This window comes from Monoraphidium neglectum (genome assembly GCF_000611645.1).
Source record: "Monoraphidium neglectum strain SAG 48.87 unplaced genomic scaffold scaffold00520, whole genome shotgun sequence".
NCBI lineage: Eukaryota > Viridiplantae > Chlorophyta > Chlorophyceae > Sphaeropleales > Selenastraceae > Monoraphidium > Monoraphidium neglectum.
The window spans coordinates 14,134-25,414 of NW_014013108.1; the positions used below are offsets into that span (position 1 = coordinate 14,134).

Consider the following 11,281-nt stretch of genomic DNA (forward strand, 5'->3'; position numbering starts at 1 on the left):
CACACACACGCGCACACACACACACACACACACACACACACACACACACACACCTGCCAAGAACTCCCAGGCTGAGCGTGAAGCAGGCGCTGCGAAAGGCACGCTCTGCTGTGTCCTGGCTGTAGTAGGGATCCGAGATACCGGCATCCTCCACCAACCATGCTACCCTCTGCAGCAACAAGAGAGACGTTTATGGCGGCTTGTTTGGTTTGCAGGAGTTGGAGCGTGCGCGATGGCAGCAGGAGTAGGGCCGAATCCGCCGCGGGTTGTTCTTTTGGCGCAGCCACCATTGGATGTGAGACGAAAGTATGTCTCAACTACCTCGGGAGTTGTAGTCTGCCGTCGACGGCTCACCAGGGGCATAGTGGCGGGTGAGCGGCAAGCAGCAGAGTGCTCAACGCAAGTGGGGTATCCCTGCCCGTACCCGTGAGTGAGACATCACCTGGCTGTCTTCCCGCCCAGCACGTTGCTGCTGCAGTGGTGACAAGGGCGCCATCCCGATGCGCCACTGCGCACGTCAGCGTACGCTGATATGCGCCAGCTGCGCACTTGCAGTGTGAATCTGCGCCCAACTGGGGTTCACTTTTCGTGAGAATCTGAAAACAACCGAATGACGCCTTTTTTCTTGAAAAGGGGGCCCATACGCGTTGTTGACGGCCTCTACGGCGAGCACATGGCCGCTTTGATCTTGGCCACGTCGATGCGATCGTGCGCTGGGTTGCGGCGATATGGGTTCGTCTGTGTGCTGTGCGAACTCAATTATCATAAGTTCCACGACCATCGGCAGATGCAATCGGCAAAGTAGCGCAGAACTGTATTGTTTGGGCTGGGGCCAACAGGATGCGGCCGCCGCTACTGAGCGACTAGTGCCAGTCCCCAACTGCACAGCTTGCGCCCCTGCAATTTATTGCTGCACTGTCATCGCCGCTATGGGTTGCATTACTCACAAGCTCTTTATTCACATGTTCTTTCTTCCCAAGTTTTTTGTGTGTGAACAGCACATGCAGTCAGCATGGGCCCGTCCCACTCTTGAAGACTGAAGCACAAGGGAGCCCAGGGCGGTTGTTACAGGGAGCGGACGCCCTCATCAGCGCTGAGCTCTAGCAGCAGCGAGATGATGAACTGTGTGACCATGGAACCCAGGTGGCCAGTAGGTCCGTTGCCTTGAATAGCGTTGTGCGCAAAAAATGTGTGGTGGCACCACGGCCAAACTACGTCGAACCGCCGCCAGGGCAGCGACTGCAGTGCGTCCAGGCGCCCGCTGACTCCGCCCCGCCGTCGCGAGCCGCCAAAGGCCGCCTCAACGACCGTCTCAACAGACCGGCTCACAACAGGGCTGTTCCCGTCGGCGCTGCCGCTGTTGCTGCTGCTGCTCGCGCCTCTGTCTTCCTGTGGCCTCCCAGCTGCATAGCTGCTGCTGCGGCCAGTGGTCGTAAGGTGGGGCCGCCTGTCCTCCACCACTTGTGGCTGCCAGGTCGACCAGGGCAGCGCAGGGTGGCATGGCAGGTCGCAGGTGTGCCTGAGGCTGCTGGATGCCCAGGGGATGAGGTGGTCGCCGCCTGCAGGCAAATGCAATGGTGGATGATTGCAATTGCTTCAGCAATAGGGCACTGGAGCTCTCTTTGGGAGGGCGGCCTAGCTCAGAAATCGCACTTCACATGCCTGAAAGGCACTGCCCTGCTCTGCAGGGCCCGCGCACCTGCCGTTGAGAAGACGGCCCGGGTCTCAAATGCCGCCAAACCTGACATGAATGCCAAGCCAGGCCAGTCGGAGACCATCACATCCAAGAGGGGTGCAAAGGCAATGTCCTCAACACCGCTGCACGAGCCAAGCCGTGGAACCGCCACCTTGGGGCCAGTGTGCATCTCTGAGGGCTGCGGCCCCGCTTGAGGGGTGCTCGCTGCAACATACCCTGTCTGGCGAATTGGTGGCAGGGGGTGCTCATCCACTGCGATGAGCTGTGACACACTGCGATTGAACATGGCCTGTGTGGGGCCTGCTAGCAGCGCGTGCACCTTGATGACAACATGCTGCTGCTGCTGCTGCTGCTGCTGCTGCTGCTGCTGCTGCTGCTGCTGCTGCTGCTGCTGCTGCTGATGATGATGATGATGATGTTTGTGCAGGTCACCCTGCTTGTGGGGCGGATGGTGGGGATGATCCCGAGGAAAGCGGACGATACCCCTGGCGTGCAGGACGGAAAGCAGCCGGATCAGCAGGCTGCCCGGCATGGCCTGCAGGAGGTGAGGGGAGGTGCGGCGGCTGGTGGGAGGGTGCAGGGCCGTTAGAATGGCCGCGGGGCCTATCTTTGGCAGGCGCCTGGCATGGGTGAGCGGAAAACGCGGCCAACAGCCCCTGTCAAGCACCCACCTCTTCTGTACAGCTGCTGCTGCACGCCACGTGGGGCGTTGCTATCGTCACGAACGATCGTGCTCGCACCCGACCCCCCAGCAGTGAGCCAGGGGGGGTCGGCGCCCCATCCTCGCCCGGTGCTGCCGCCAGCAGTCCGAGGGCATAGCGCGCAATCAGGCCCCCCATACTGCGCAAGCAATGGTAGTTGATAGAGCGGGGCTGAGCCAGCATGCGGCTTCACAGCCAAAACCATTACTTCAATGTGCGCAGGTGATGGTGCGCATCACGTGCCCCCGCAGCGCCCGCCCACCCACCTGTGCGCCACTATGGACAGTTCCTTCAGGGACGGATGATCCTGCAGGACACTCTGCACTTCAACAGCGAGCCGCTGTCCGCAGACATCAATGCCTGATCAGATTAGGGGTGTTGTGAGGTTGTGCGCTGGACGGACGGCTTGGGCAGCTACCCGGAGAAGATTGCAGTTCATAATTCTCCCATTAATGTCACCGAGTCGCACCATCGCCTGTCTGCAGCGCGGTGTTGGCGCCGCTCGCATGCACCAGCATGGGGCCGGCCGCTGGGTGCGACACCAGGCGAGCCGAAAATCGGGTCCAGTCCCACTGCCCGCCCCATATGCCTGGCAGGGTGTGGCGCAGGGACAGCGTGTGTTTGTGGTGGTTCAAGGACCTGACAATTCAATAATTCCAATGGACACGGCATAGCTCTCTGGACAGGTTGTGTGCTGCCGTGCGATGCCAGGGCCTCACCATTGACAAGCAGCACAAGGTGCGATGGGCTCTCGGAGTTGGACCTCTCGCCGGCCATTTGTGACAGCTGCTGCGTGACTGAGGGACGTAGTTGATTTCCCACAGCCACCAGGATAACAGTTGAGGGTGTCTCTCAGCGTTGGTGACAGCAGCAGCGACGACGGGATGAGCAGCGCCGCCGCATGCGCCTGTGGCGGGAGGGTCCGCTGCAACTAGGCGACACCTTTAGTGCAGGTAACGCTTTGTTCAAATCAATCCGGCATAAGCTAACACGCTTTCAGCAACGCTGGGCTCTAGCTGCACGCAGGATGTCTGGGCCGCGTGGATAACCACCGTGCAAACACTGAACCGAACGACAATCGTCTTGTAGGATAGCCGGAACGATACCATACGGTATGCCAGGGTGGTGCAGCACCGTATAAGCTGGTTTCAATCCGGCCAGGCTCGCCCCAACAGGTGCATGACAACAGCAGCACTGCAGCTCGCTTTTGGCCAGCAGCGCGCATTTTACATCGCCTGTAGCCGCGCATGAATTGCATGCTGATGGATGGCTCGGGATGGGAGGGGTGTTGTGTCCAGTGCATTATATCAGCACACCGCCACCGTGTGTCAGGGCAGGGGCCACCTCACTTCATGATTGCATTGCGCATTGCTCCAGTACTAAATGAAGTGAAGTGTGTCAGCAGCTCTGCGTGAACACCACACGCACAAAGTTGGGGTGAGCAAGGTGCCAAAAACATTTGTGTCAAGTGCCAATGCAGAGGGGCAACGACACAATGGCCCCGACCATCAGAAGATGTACTCGGGGACTCGCAGCTCAAAGCGAGGGCAGACCGCTGTGAAGCTGGAACCCTCGGGCCGTGCCAGCGTGCCCTCCACAAAAACAAAGCCGCCCTCCATGAAGCCCGACTGCTCCGCCTGGTGGGTGCAGCTCTGGTACACGTACTCTGGCCCTCCCGCCTCCAGCTGGGGGTACTGCCCCACCACCCCCTCCCCGGCCACCTCATTCAGCAGCTCGCCCTCATCCGACAGGACGCGCCACGCACGAGACTCCAGCTGGCAGCGACGCAGCGGCTGGGGACACGCCAGAATGCCGCTGCAGCCCCCGCCCGTCCTTGTACTTGGGCCACCGCTGCCCCCGCTTGAGCCATGGGTGCCAGCACCTGCATCGCCGCTGCTGGTGCTCGGCGCGCTATTTTGCCGCTGCTGCTCGCTTCGCTGGTCTTGCTCTTCCGCATCCGCCTCAAGTGATTGCTGGTTCCCTGGCGAATGCCGGCCCTGCAGCCCCTCCCGACGAGGTTGCTGCTGCTGCTGCTGCTGCTGCTGCTGCTGCTGCTGCTGCTGCTGCTGCTGCTGCTGCTGCTGCTGCTGTTGCTGCTGCTGCTGCTGTTGCTGCTGCTGCGGCTGCTGCTGTTGCTGCGCTTGTTGTTGCTGCTGTTCAGCCGAGAGCAGGCGGAAGCGCACGCTGTAGCTGAAGAAGTAGCGGGTGCCACCCTCACCGCACATCTCTGGTGCAAAAACAGACGACACACGCACCTGGCAGGGTTGGTGGTGGTGGGCCCCGTGAGAACGAATGCAGACGGGGCAAAGCTAGTAAAACATTGACTGCAGAAATGCTGCACTTCAATCCCCATAGCTGCAGAGAAAAGGGCATGAGTGGGCGCCAGCATGCGAACGGCCGAGCTCTGCAGCACTGCACTGCTCGGCACAGCGCAGCACCGGCAGCATGCGTGCGGCTCGCGTGCTACCCCAGTGTCCATCAGCACATCCTCACCTGCAGGCCGCGCGTGACGGCTGTGGCCATGAGCGGCTCCACCACAGGGAACAGTACAATGCCGCGCGCGCGCCGTGGGGCCACGCCAACGTCGTCCACCTCATACCATCCCGCGGCCACTCGCCGCGCCCACTCCTCCATCCAGCGCAGGCAGCCATCTTGCGCGTCAGGATCGGGACCGGGCGGAGCTGCGGGCATGCGGTCCTGTGCGCTGCCCAAGCGCACCTCCCCGCTGTCTGCGTCCAGCAGCAGCAGCTTGCCCAGGTTGGAGCTGGCCCCGATGATCAGCAGGTGGCGCGGCATGGGCGCAGGCTGCATTGTGTTGCGTGCGTGGATGTTTGCGACCAACGGGGTTGAGGTAAAGCAGACGTGCCGGTGTGGTGAGCAGAGGTTTTTGCACGGACAAGTGCTGTGGCGACAAAAGGCGATGGGCTTGCCACAACATTCAGATTTTACGGGGAGCACCTAGCCCCTGCAGACGAATGCCATGGCAACAGGGGTAGCAGCATGTTGCTCCCCCCTTTCCGAAACCAAGGGGGTGTATGCAAGTGTGCCCAGCAACACATCGAATGTCTCAGGCTTCTGGCTCCAAGAGGCTCTTGTGCACCTAAGCAATTATTGCAACTGTCGAACGCCTCCCCCGACCCACACACGCGCACCGGAAACACACACCGGAAACACACATCCACACACATTTTCTCACACAACACGCACATTCACGTGCGCACCGCATGTGACCAGAAGAAGGTAGTCCACCACACAATGCGCTCCAGGGGAAACAGCCGCAGTGACGCCATGTGGTCGTAGAAGGAGTAGCCGCCAAACACACCCCACACCTGCCAGGGGAGGGTGGCAGGGGTTAGGCGCCTTGTTGTGTGGGACAGGAGATCCGGGACACCGGAGTGGCCTGCTGGCCACGCGACCGGCTGACAAGCCGCCCCATCATTCACAACGGCGGGCACCAACGCCAGCGGGCAGGAGTGCCGTGCTGTGCTGCAGGCGCACCATGCTGGGGTGCCACCTGGGCGGCACCGGCGGAGGTGCCGTGCCCAGGGTGCTGGCGGTGTTTGGTGCATGGCCCTGCTCCTGCAGCCGGGTGCGGAACTGGACGTAGCGGTCAAAGGCCTGGTCAAACTCCAGCGCTTGGCCGTCGTGGACCCTGGAGGGTGAGGGTGGTGCAAGAGCTAAGCTTTGAATGCATTCCCAAATGTCAAGGGCTGGGTATTGACCTTTGCCCGGTGTTGTCACCAGCAAGATCATTGCAAGCCAAGCGACTGCCTGCACAAAGCCGATTCTGAAAGCCTGGCCTTGTAGCCCTAAAAATTGTACTCACCCGAGCAAAGCCGCCATGGCGCACCTGAGTATGGCCACAAGAGCCGGAGGCAGCTTTACGCCCAGCGCCGCCTCCGCCTCGACCACCGCAGCCGCCGACGCGCCCGGCCGCAGCGTGTCTGCAATAAACGGCGCATGCTGCTGCAGCCAACCCCTTAGCCGCGCCCACATGTGCAGTGCACGCGAGGTCAGGGACGAGGGCAGCTCGGCAAAGTGTGCCGTCCAAGCCAGAAACGCTGCCCTGCACAATCACAGACAGGAGAGGCCAGGTGGACCGACGTTGTCAGCACGGCGCCAGGCACGGACGTCACGCCTAAACCCACGTCCTCTCCAAAATGCGACGAGCTGCATGGAAATGGGCTGCTCACCAAACCGGGTGCGGTTGTCTGGCAAAACAGACCGCAGCAAAACATTGCCTGCCGCCGAGCTGTGAAGCGTCGGCAACCGGGACATGCTCTCGACACCAATGCCCTACCTGTAGGATGCCGCCTCCGTCTCGTCGGGCAGACGTGCATCGCGCTGTGCAAACACTTCCTCAAAGTAGGGCCGCCACAGAATGTCGTCGCGCAGGTTGTCCGCCCACAGCGGGTGCACGCACATCGCACGTGCTGTTTCAGCGGCACCGAGGGTGCCGAACACGGCAACAAAGCAGGCGGGCGAAAGGTCGTTCACGCCCGTTGGGGCCTCATCTTCCATGATGCTCGGCTCGTCGATGGCGCGACGTGCCGGGATCGATGCTCTCCGCTGTTTGATGGGCGTGGTGGTGACACAAGCACTCCCAGATCTAGACGGCGCAGCGACGCGTTTTATACTGGTCAAGATGCAAGAATTTAAGTGTACATTGATGCCCCAATGCTCAAAACACAAAAGCAGACGATCGGAGATCGGCAGTGCAATACAGCTCACAAGGGTGTTCAGCAGCTACCGGCTAGGTTCAACGTTGGACGCATTGCATTCAACTTGCCTCGTCGTTTTAATCAAGAAAACCGCCGATAGCTGACGTTACCGTCGAGCCAGCCGCAAGCACAGCGAGTTCCATTGCACGCTGCATCAGCAGGGACAGCGCTTCTGATCCGCAGCTGGGTGACCACAGGATGAGCGGGCAGCCTCCCGAATCGTGGGAGGATCCCGCGCCCGCTCCCAGGGCGGCCGCTTTGCCAAAGCCCAGCCTTGGGCTGTCAGCGGCGGCAGCTTCGTTCGTGCCGCGCGTCACTGCACCATCCTTCATCCCAGGCCAGGGTTTCGTCACAACAGCACCCATCGCACAGCCGCCCCCGCCGCCGCAGCCTGCGCCGCCTCCGCCGCCGCCCGCGCCAGTCGCAGCTGCAGCCCCCTCACCGCCGCCGCCCGCAGCAGCGCCAGAACCCGCGCCCGTGCGTGCTGCGCCACCCGCCGAGACTGAGGCGCCGCCGGTGCCTTCAAACGGCGATGCGGATGCCATCTCAGCAGCAGTGGAGGAGCTCAAGGTGTCGGATGAGCCGGCTGCTGCGCCCTCTGTGTCAGCATCGTCCGCAGCGGCTGCAGTGGAGGTGATCCCTGACGCGCCAGAGGACGAGGGCAAGGTGGTGGAGACCTACCGCAAGCTGCTGGAGGAGGTGGGGGTGCTGGGCTGTGGCTGGGCCGTGGCTGGGCCGTGGCTGGGTGGCTGTGAGCACTGTGCTGCATGGCCCACGGCACGCGGGCCTCAGGCTGGGCTGGGTTGGGAGGCGTGCAGGGCAGCAGAAATCTGGCGGGTGCGGCGGCGGCGCGGGCGAAGGACGCAGTCTGTGTGGAGGAAGGCTTTGCAGGTCGCGGCGCTCACTGCTGGGGAGCTAGGCAGAGGGGAGTGTTTGCTTGCAGAGGGCGCGATTCCCAGAATTGCGCATGGGGGCCTAGGGCCAACAAGTGCACTCGCTCGCTGCTGCTTCTTGGCGCGCCGCCGCCCGCCCACACTTCACGCTGCTCATGCCTGGGCACTGTGCCCCAGGACCCCCGTGATCACCTCAACGTGGTGTTCATCGGCCACGTGGACGCCGGCAAGAGCACACTAGGAGGGCAGATCCTGTTTGTCACAGACCAGGCGAGACAGCTGGGGGGCTGGGGGAGGGCGGCTGTTCTCGTTCGAGCTGCGCTCATGCCGGCGGTTGGACAAGGAGGGCACACCAAGCTGCAACAGCATGACAGGGCCAGAAACTGCTGGTTGAACATCTGAGTTGGGGAGCATGGGGCACTGGGCACCTTGGACTGGCCAGGCCGCAGGCTCCATAGGAGCTGAGCTGACCGTTGCATCACCTCCTCACCCCCCACCCCCCCAGCACACCCTGGTCGCCCCCCATGCCCCCCCTCCTGCAGGTTGACAAGCGCACCATTGAGAAGTACGAGCGCGAGGCCAAGGACAAGAACCGCGAGTCGTGGTACATGGCCTACATCATGGACACCAACGAGGAGGAGAGGGTCAAGGGCATCACGGTGGAGGTGGGCGGCGGGAGGGGACGACGCCACTCATGAGGGGCGGGGCAGGCCGGTGGGGCAGCAGCAGCAGCAGCAGCAGAAGTGGCAGCCAGGATGCTGCACAGAAGCTGTGGTTGGAACGATCATGCAGAGACAGGTCAAGCCTCGCGCGGGGCTGATGGCCGCCAGAACCGCAGCTTTGGGGTCTCCAGCCAGCCGGGGGAGGCGCCGTCGCCCAACCTGTACGGCCGCCTTGCCTCACAGGTGGGCCGCGCCAAGTTTGAGACTGAGAAGCGGCGCTACACTGTTCTGGATGCCCCAGGCCACAAGAACTACGTCCCCAACATGATCATGGGCGCGGCACAGGTGCACGCGGCGAGAGGGCCGGGTTGCGGGTTCGGGAGGAGCGGGGCACGGGGAGAGGCTCTCAAGCAGACAGGTGGCGGCTGAGCTTGTTGATTCAACACATCCTCAATTCCACAACCTGGCGGGCCGGTTGGATGGAGGCGTGAGCTTCAGCAGGATCGGGCCTGCTGCTCTCTCTCCACCCCCCTCCACACACACGCACACACACCTCCTTACGCGTGTCCCAGGCTGATGTGGCCGTGCTGGTGATCAGCAGCCGCAAGGGCGAGTACGAGACCGGGTTCGAGAAGGGCGGGCAGGTGCGGGGAGAGGGCGCAAGCGGGGCGCGCAGTTGGCAGGTCTTCGAGTGGTGCACTGCTGTGATGGCCGCCACCTGACGTGTGCTGGCACTGTTGCTAGAGCCAGCTGTCACTTTTGCGATTCCTGCCATCCGCAACCCTCGCACCCCGTGCCATTTGCTTCGAACACCGCACAGACGCGTGAGCACGCCCAGCTGGCCAAGACCCTGGGTGTTGTGAAGCTGATCGTGGTGGTCAACAAGCTGGACGACAGCAGCGTGGTGCTGGAGGGCGGGCAGTGGAGCCAGGAGAGGTGCGCACGGTTTTGAAGGGAGGGGGAGGTGTATCTCAGGGGCCCACTGGAAAGGGACCCAGCCTCAGGGTGATGAGAGAAGATGCACCGTCTGCAGCACACGGCGAATTGCTCTGGGGCACTTTGCGCAGTCGCGTCGGCATTCGCATCAGCACACACACACACACACACACACACACACACACACACGCACACATCGCGCACAAGCTGGTGTGCGGCACACTTGCCAACGGCGCATTATCATGCGAGCGCCCCCCCCCCTCCCGTCCTCTCCCTGCTCCCCCAGGTACGACGACATCGTGAAGGGCCTCACGCCGTTCCTGAAGACAGCGGGCTACAACCCCAAGAAGGACCTCACCTTCATCCCCATCAGCGCACTCAGCGGCCAGAACGTCAAGGTGCGGGGCCCCCGGAGGGGAGGGCAACGGCGCATCCCAGGCGCAGGCGTCGGATGCCATATGTGTAGTCCGTGCATCATTCACGCGCAGCAACGCAGGGCAGCATTGGATCTGGCGTGCTTTAGCTGCTCCACAACGCGTGACCGACCCGGCCACTGCCTCCCAACCTCTCGGGCCTCCCCCTCATCCCTGGGTCTCTCCAGAACCGGGCCAGCAAGGAGGCGTGCCCCTGGTACCAGGGCCCAACCCTGTTTGAGGCGCTGGACTCTGTTGAGATCGCTGAGAGGTGCGGCATGGGAGAGCTGGGGGGATGCACCCCAACGGGAGCAGCGTGGCGGGGCGCCAGCATGTAGACAGCTGCACGCAGCAAGGGGCAGTGTTTTCATATGTTTGCTTAGCACCTCTTTTTGTGGCTGCAAATGCCTGCCGTCAACGCCGCCCGCTGCACCCTCGCTATCCTGTGTCCCCCAGGCCCCCCACTGCGCCCTTCCGGATGCCCATCATCGACAAGTACAAGGTCGGGGGCCCACCACTGGCACCGCAGGGGGTTGGGACCGCCCTGTGTACGAGCCGTCACCCTGCCCGTGCCGAGCTCTGCCGACGATAATCAGGCCGCCCCAGGCTTGACCAACATGCAGCCCCTCCCCTCCACATCAGCCGTCCACCCTCGACCCGACCCCCACCCTCAGGACATGGGCACGATGATCATGGGCAAGAGCGAGGCTGGCCTGGTGTCGGTTGGGGATGTGCTGCAGGTGCGGCGGCTGACAGGGAGGCATGCACCTAGGGAGAAGGCAGCCTGTTCATGTTCCGCTGGAAACGCGGACCTCGCCAAAGCGAGCCCACATCTGCTCAAACTACACAGCTACTCAAATCATGAGCCCGACCTCGTCAGCCAACTCACACATCAACGCTCATCCCCCTGGATTCTGCCGTCTGCCCCCCGCCCCACCTGCACATCCCCAACGCCGCCCGCAGCTGTACCCTGGTATCACCTGCACCCTGCTACCTCCCACCCGTCCGCCCACCCTACCCCCCCCCCCCAGGTTATGCCCAACAAGCTGCGTGTCAAGGTGGAGGCGGTGTACCGGGACGAGCTCGAGTCCTTCGCGGCCAAGGTGGGGCGGCGTGAAGCAGGCCCGGGGGGAGGGGGGGCACAGGAAAGGATCTGTGGTTACCCATACATGGTGTTGGTCTGATTGATGTCACCTCCAACATCAAGTCCGGGCAGAACAGAACCCCTCACCTGCGCATGCCCCGTGCACCCCCACCCC

General features: G+C 62.6%; 2 protein-coding genes across 2 annotated transcripts; one reads left to right on the forward strand and one right to left on the reverse strand.

The window, feature by feature from the left end:
• Positions 1-3,905: 3,905 nt before the first annotated feature.
• Positions 3,906-6,918, reverse strand: MNEG_3937 (hypothetical protein; the record flags this gene model as incomplete). The annotated part of the gene is made up of 6 exons (XM_014047589.1): positions 3,906-4,652; positions 4,891-5,202; positions 5,619-5,726; positions 5,896-6,049; positions 6,248-6,463; positions 6,698-6,918. 6 exons carry the CDS (start codon positions 6,916-6,918, stop codon positions 3,906-3,908), a joined length of 1,758 nt encoding a protein of 585 aa, XP_013903043.1.
• A 124-nt stretch (positions 6,919-7,042) lies between these two features.
• On the forward strand, positions 7,043-11,125 carry MNEG_3938 (hypothetical protein; the record flags this gene model as incomplete). Its single annotated transcript, XM_014047590.1, has 12 exons — positions 7,043-7,058; positions 7,576-7,817; positions 8,189-8,344; positions 8,554-8,676; positions 8,917-9,018; positions 9,246-9,317; positions 9,494-9,609; positions 9,896-10,007; positions 10,211-10,293; positions 10,479-10,524; positions 10,697-10,762; positions 11,054-11,125. Coding segments are annotated over 12 exons (1,206 nt in total), but the record flags the coding sequence as incomplete, so codon positions are not given.
• Positions 11,126-11,281: the final 156 nt, after the last annotated feature.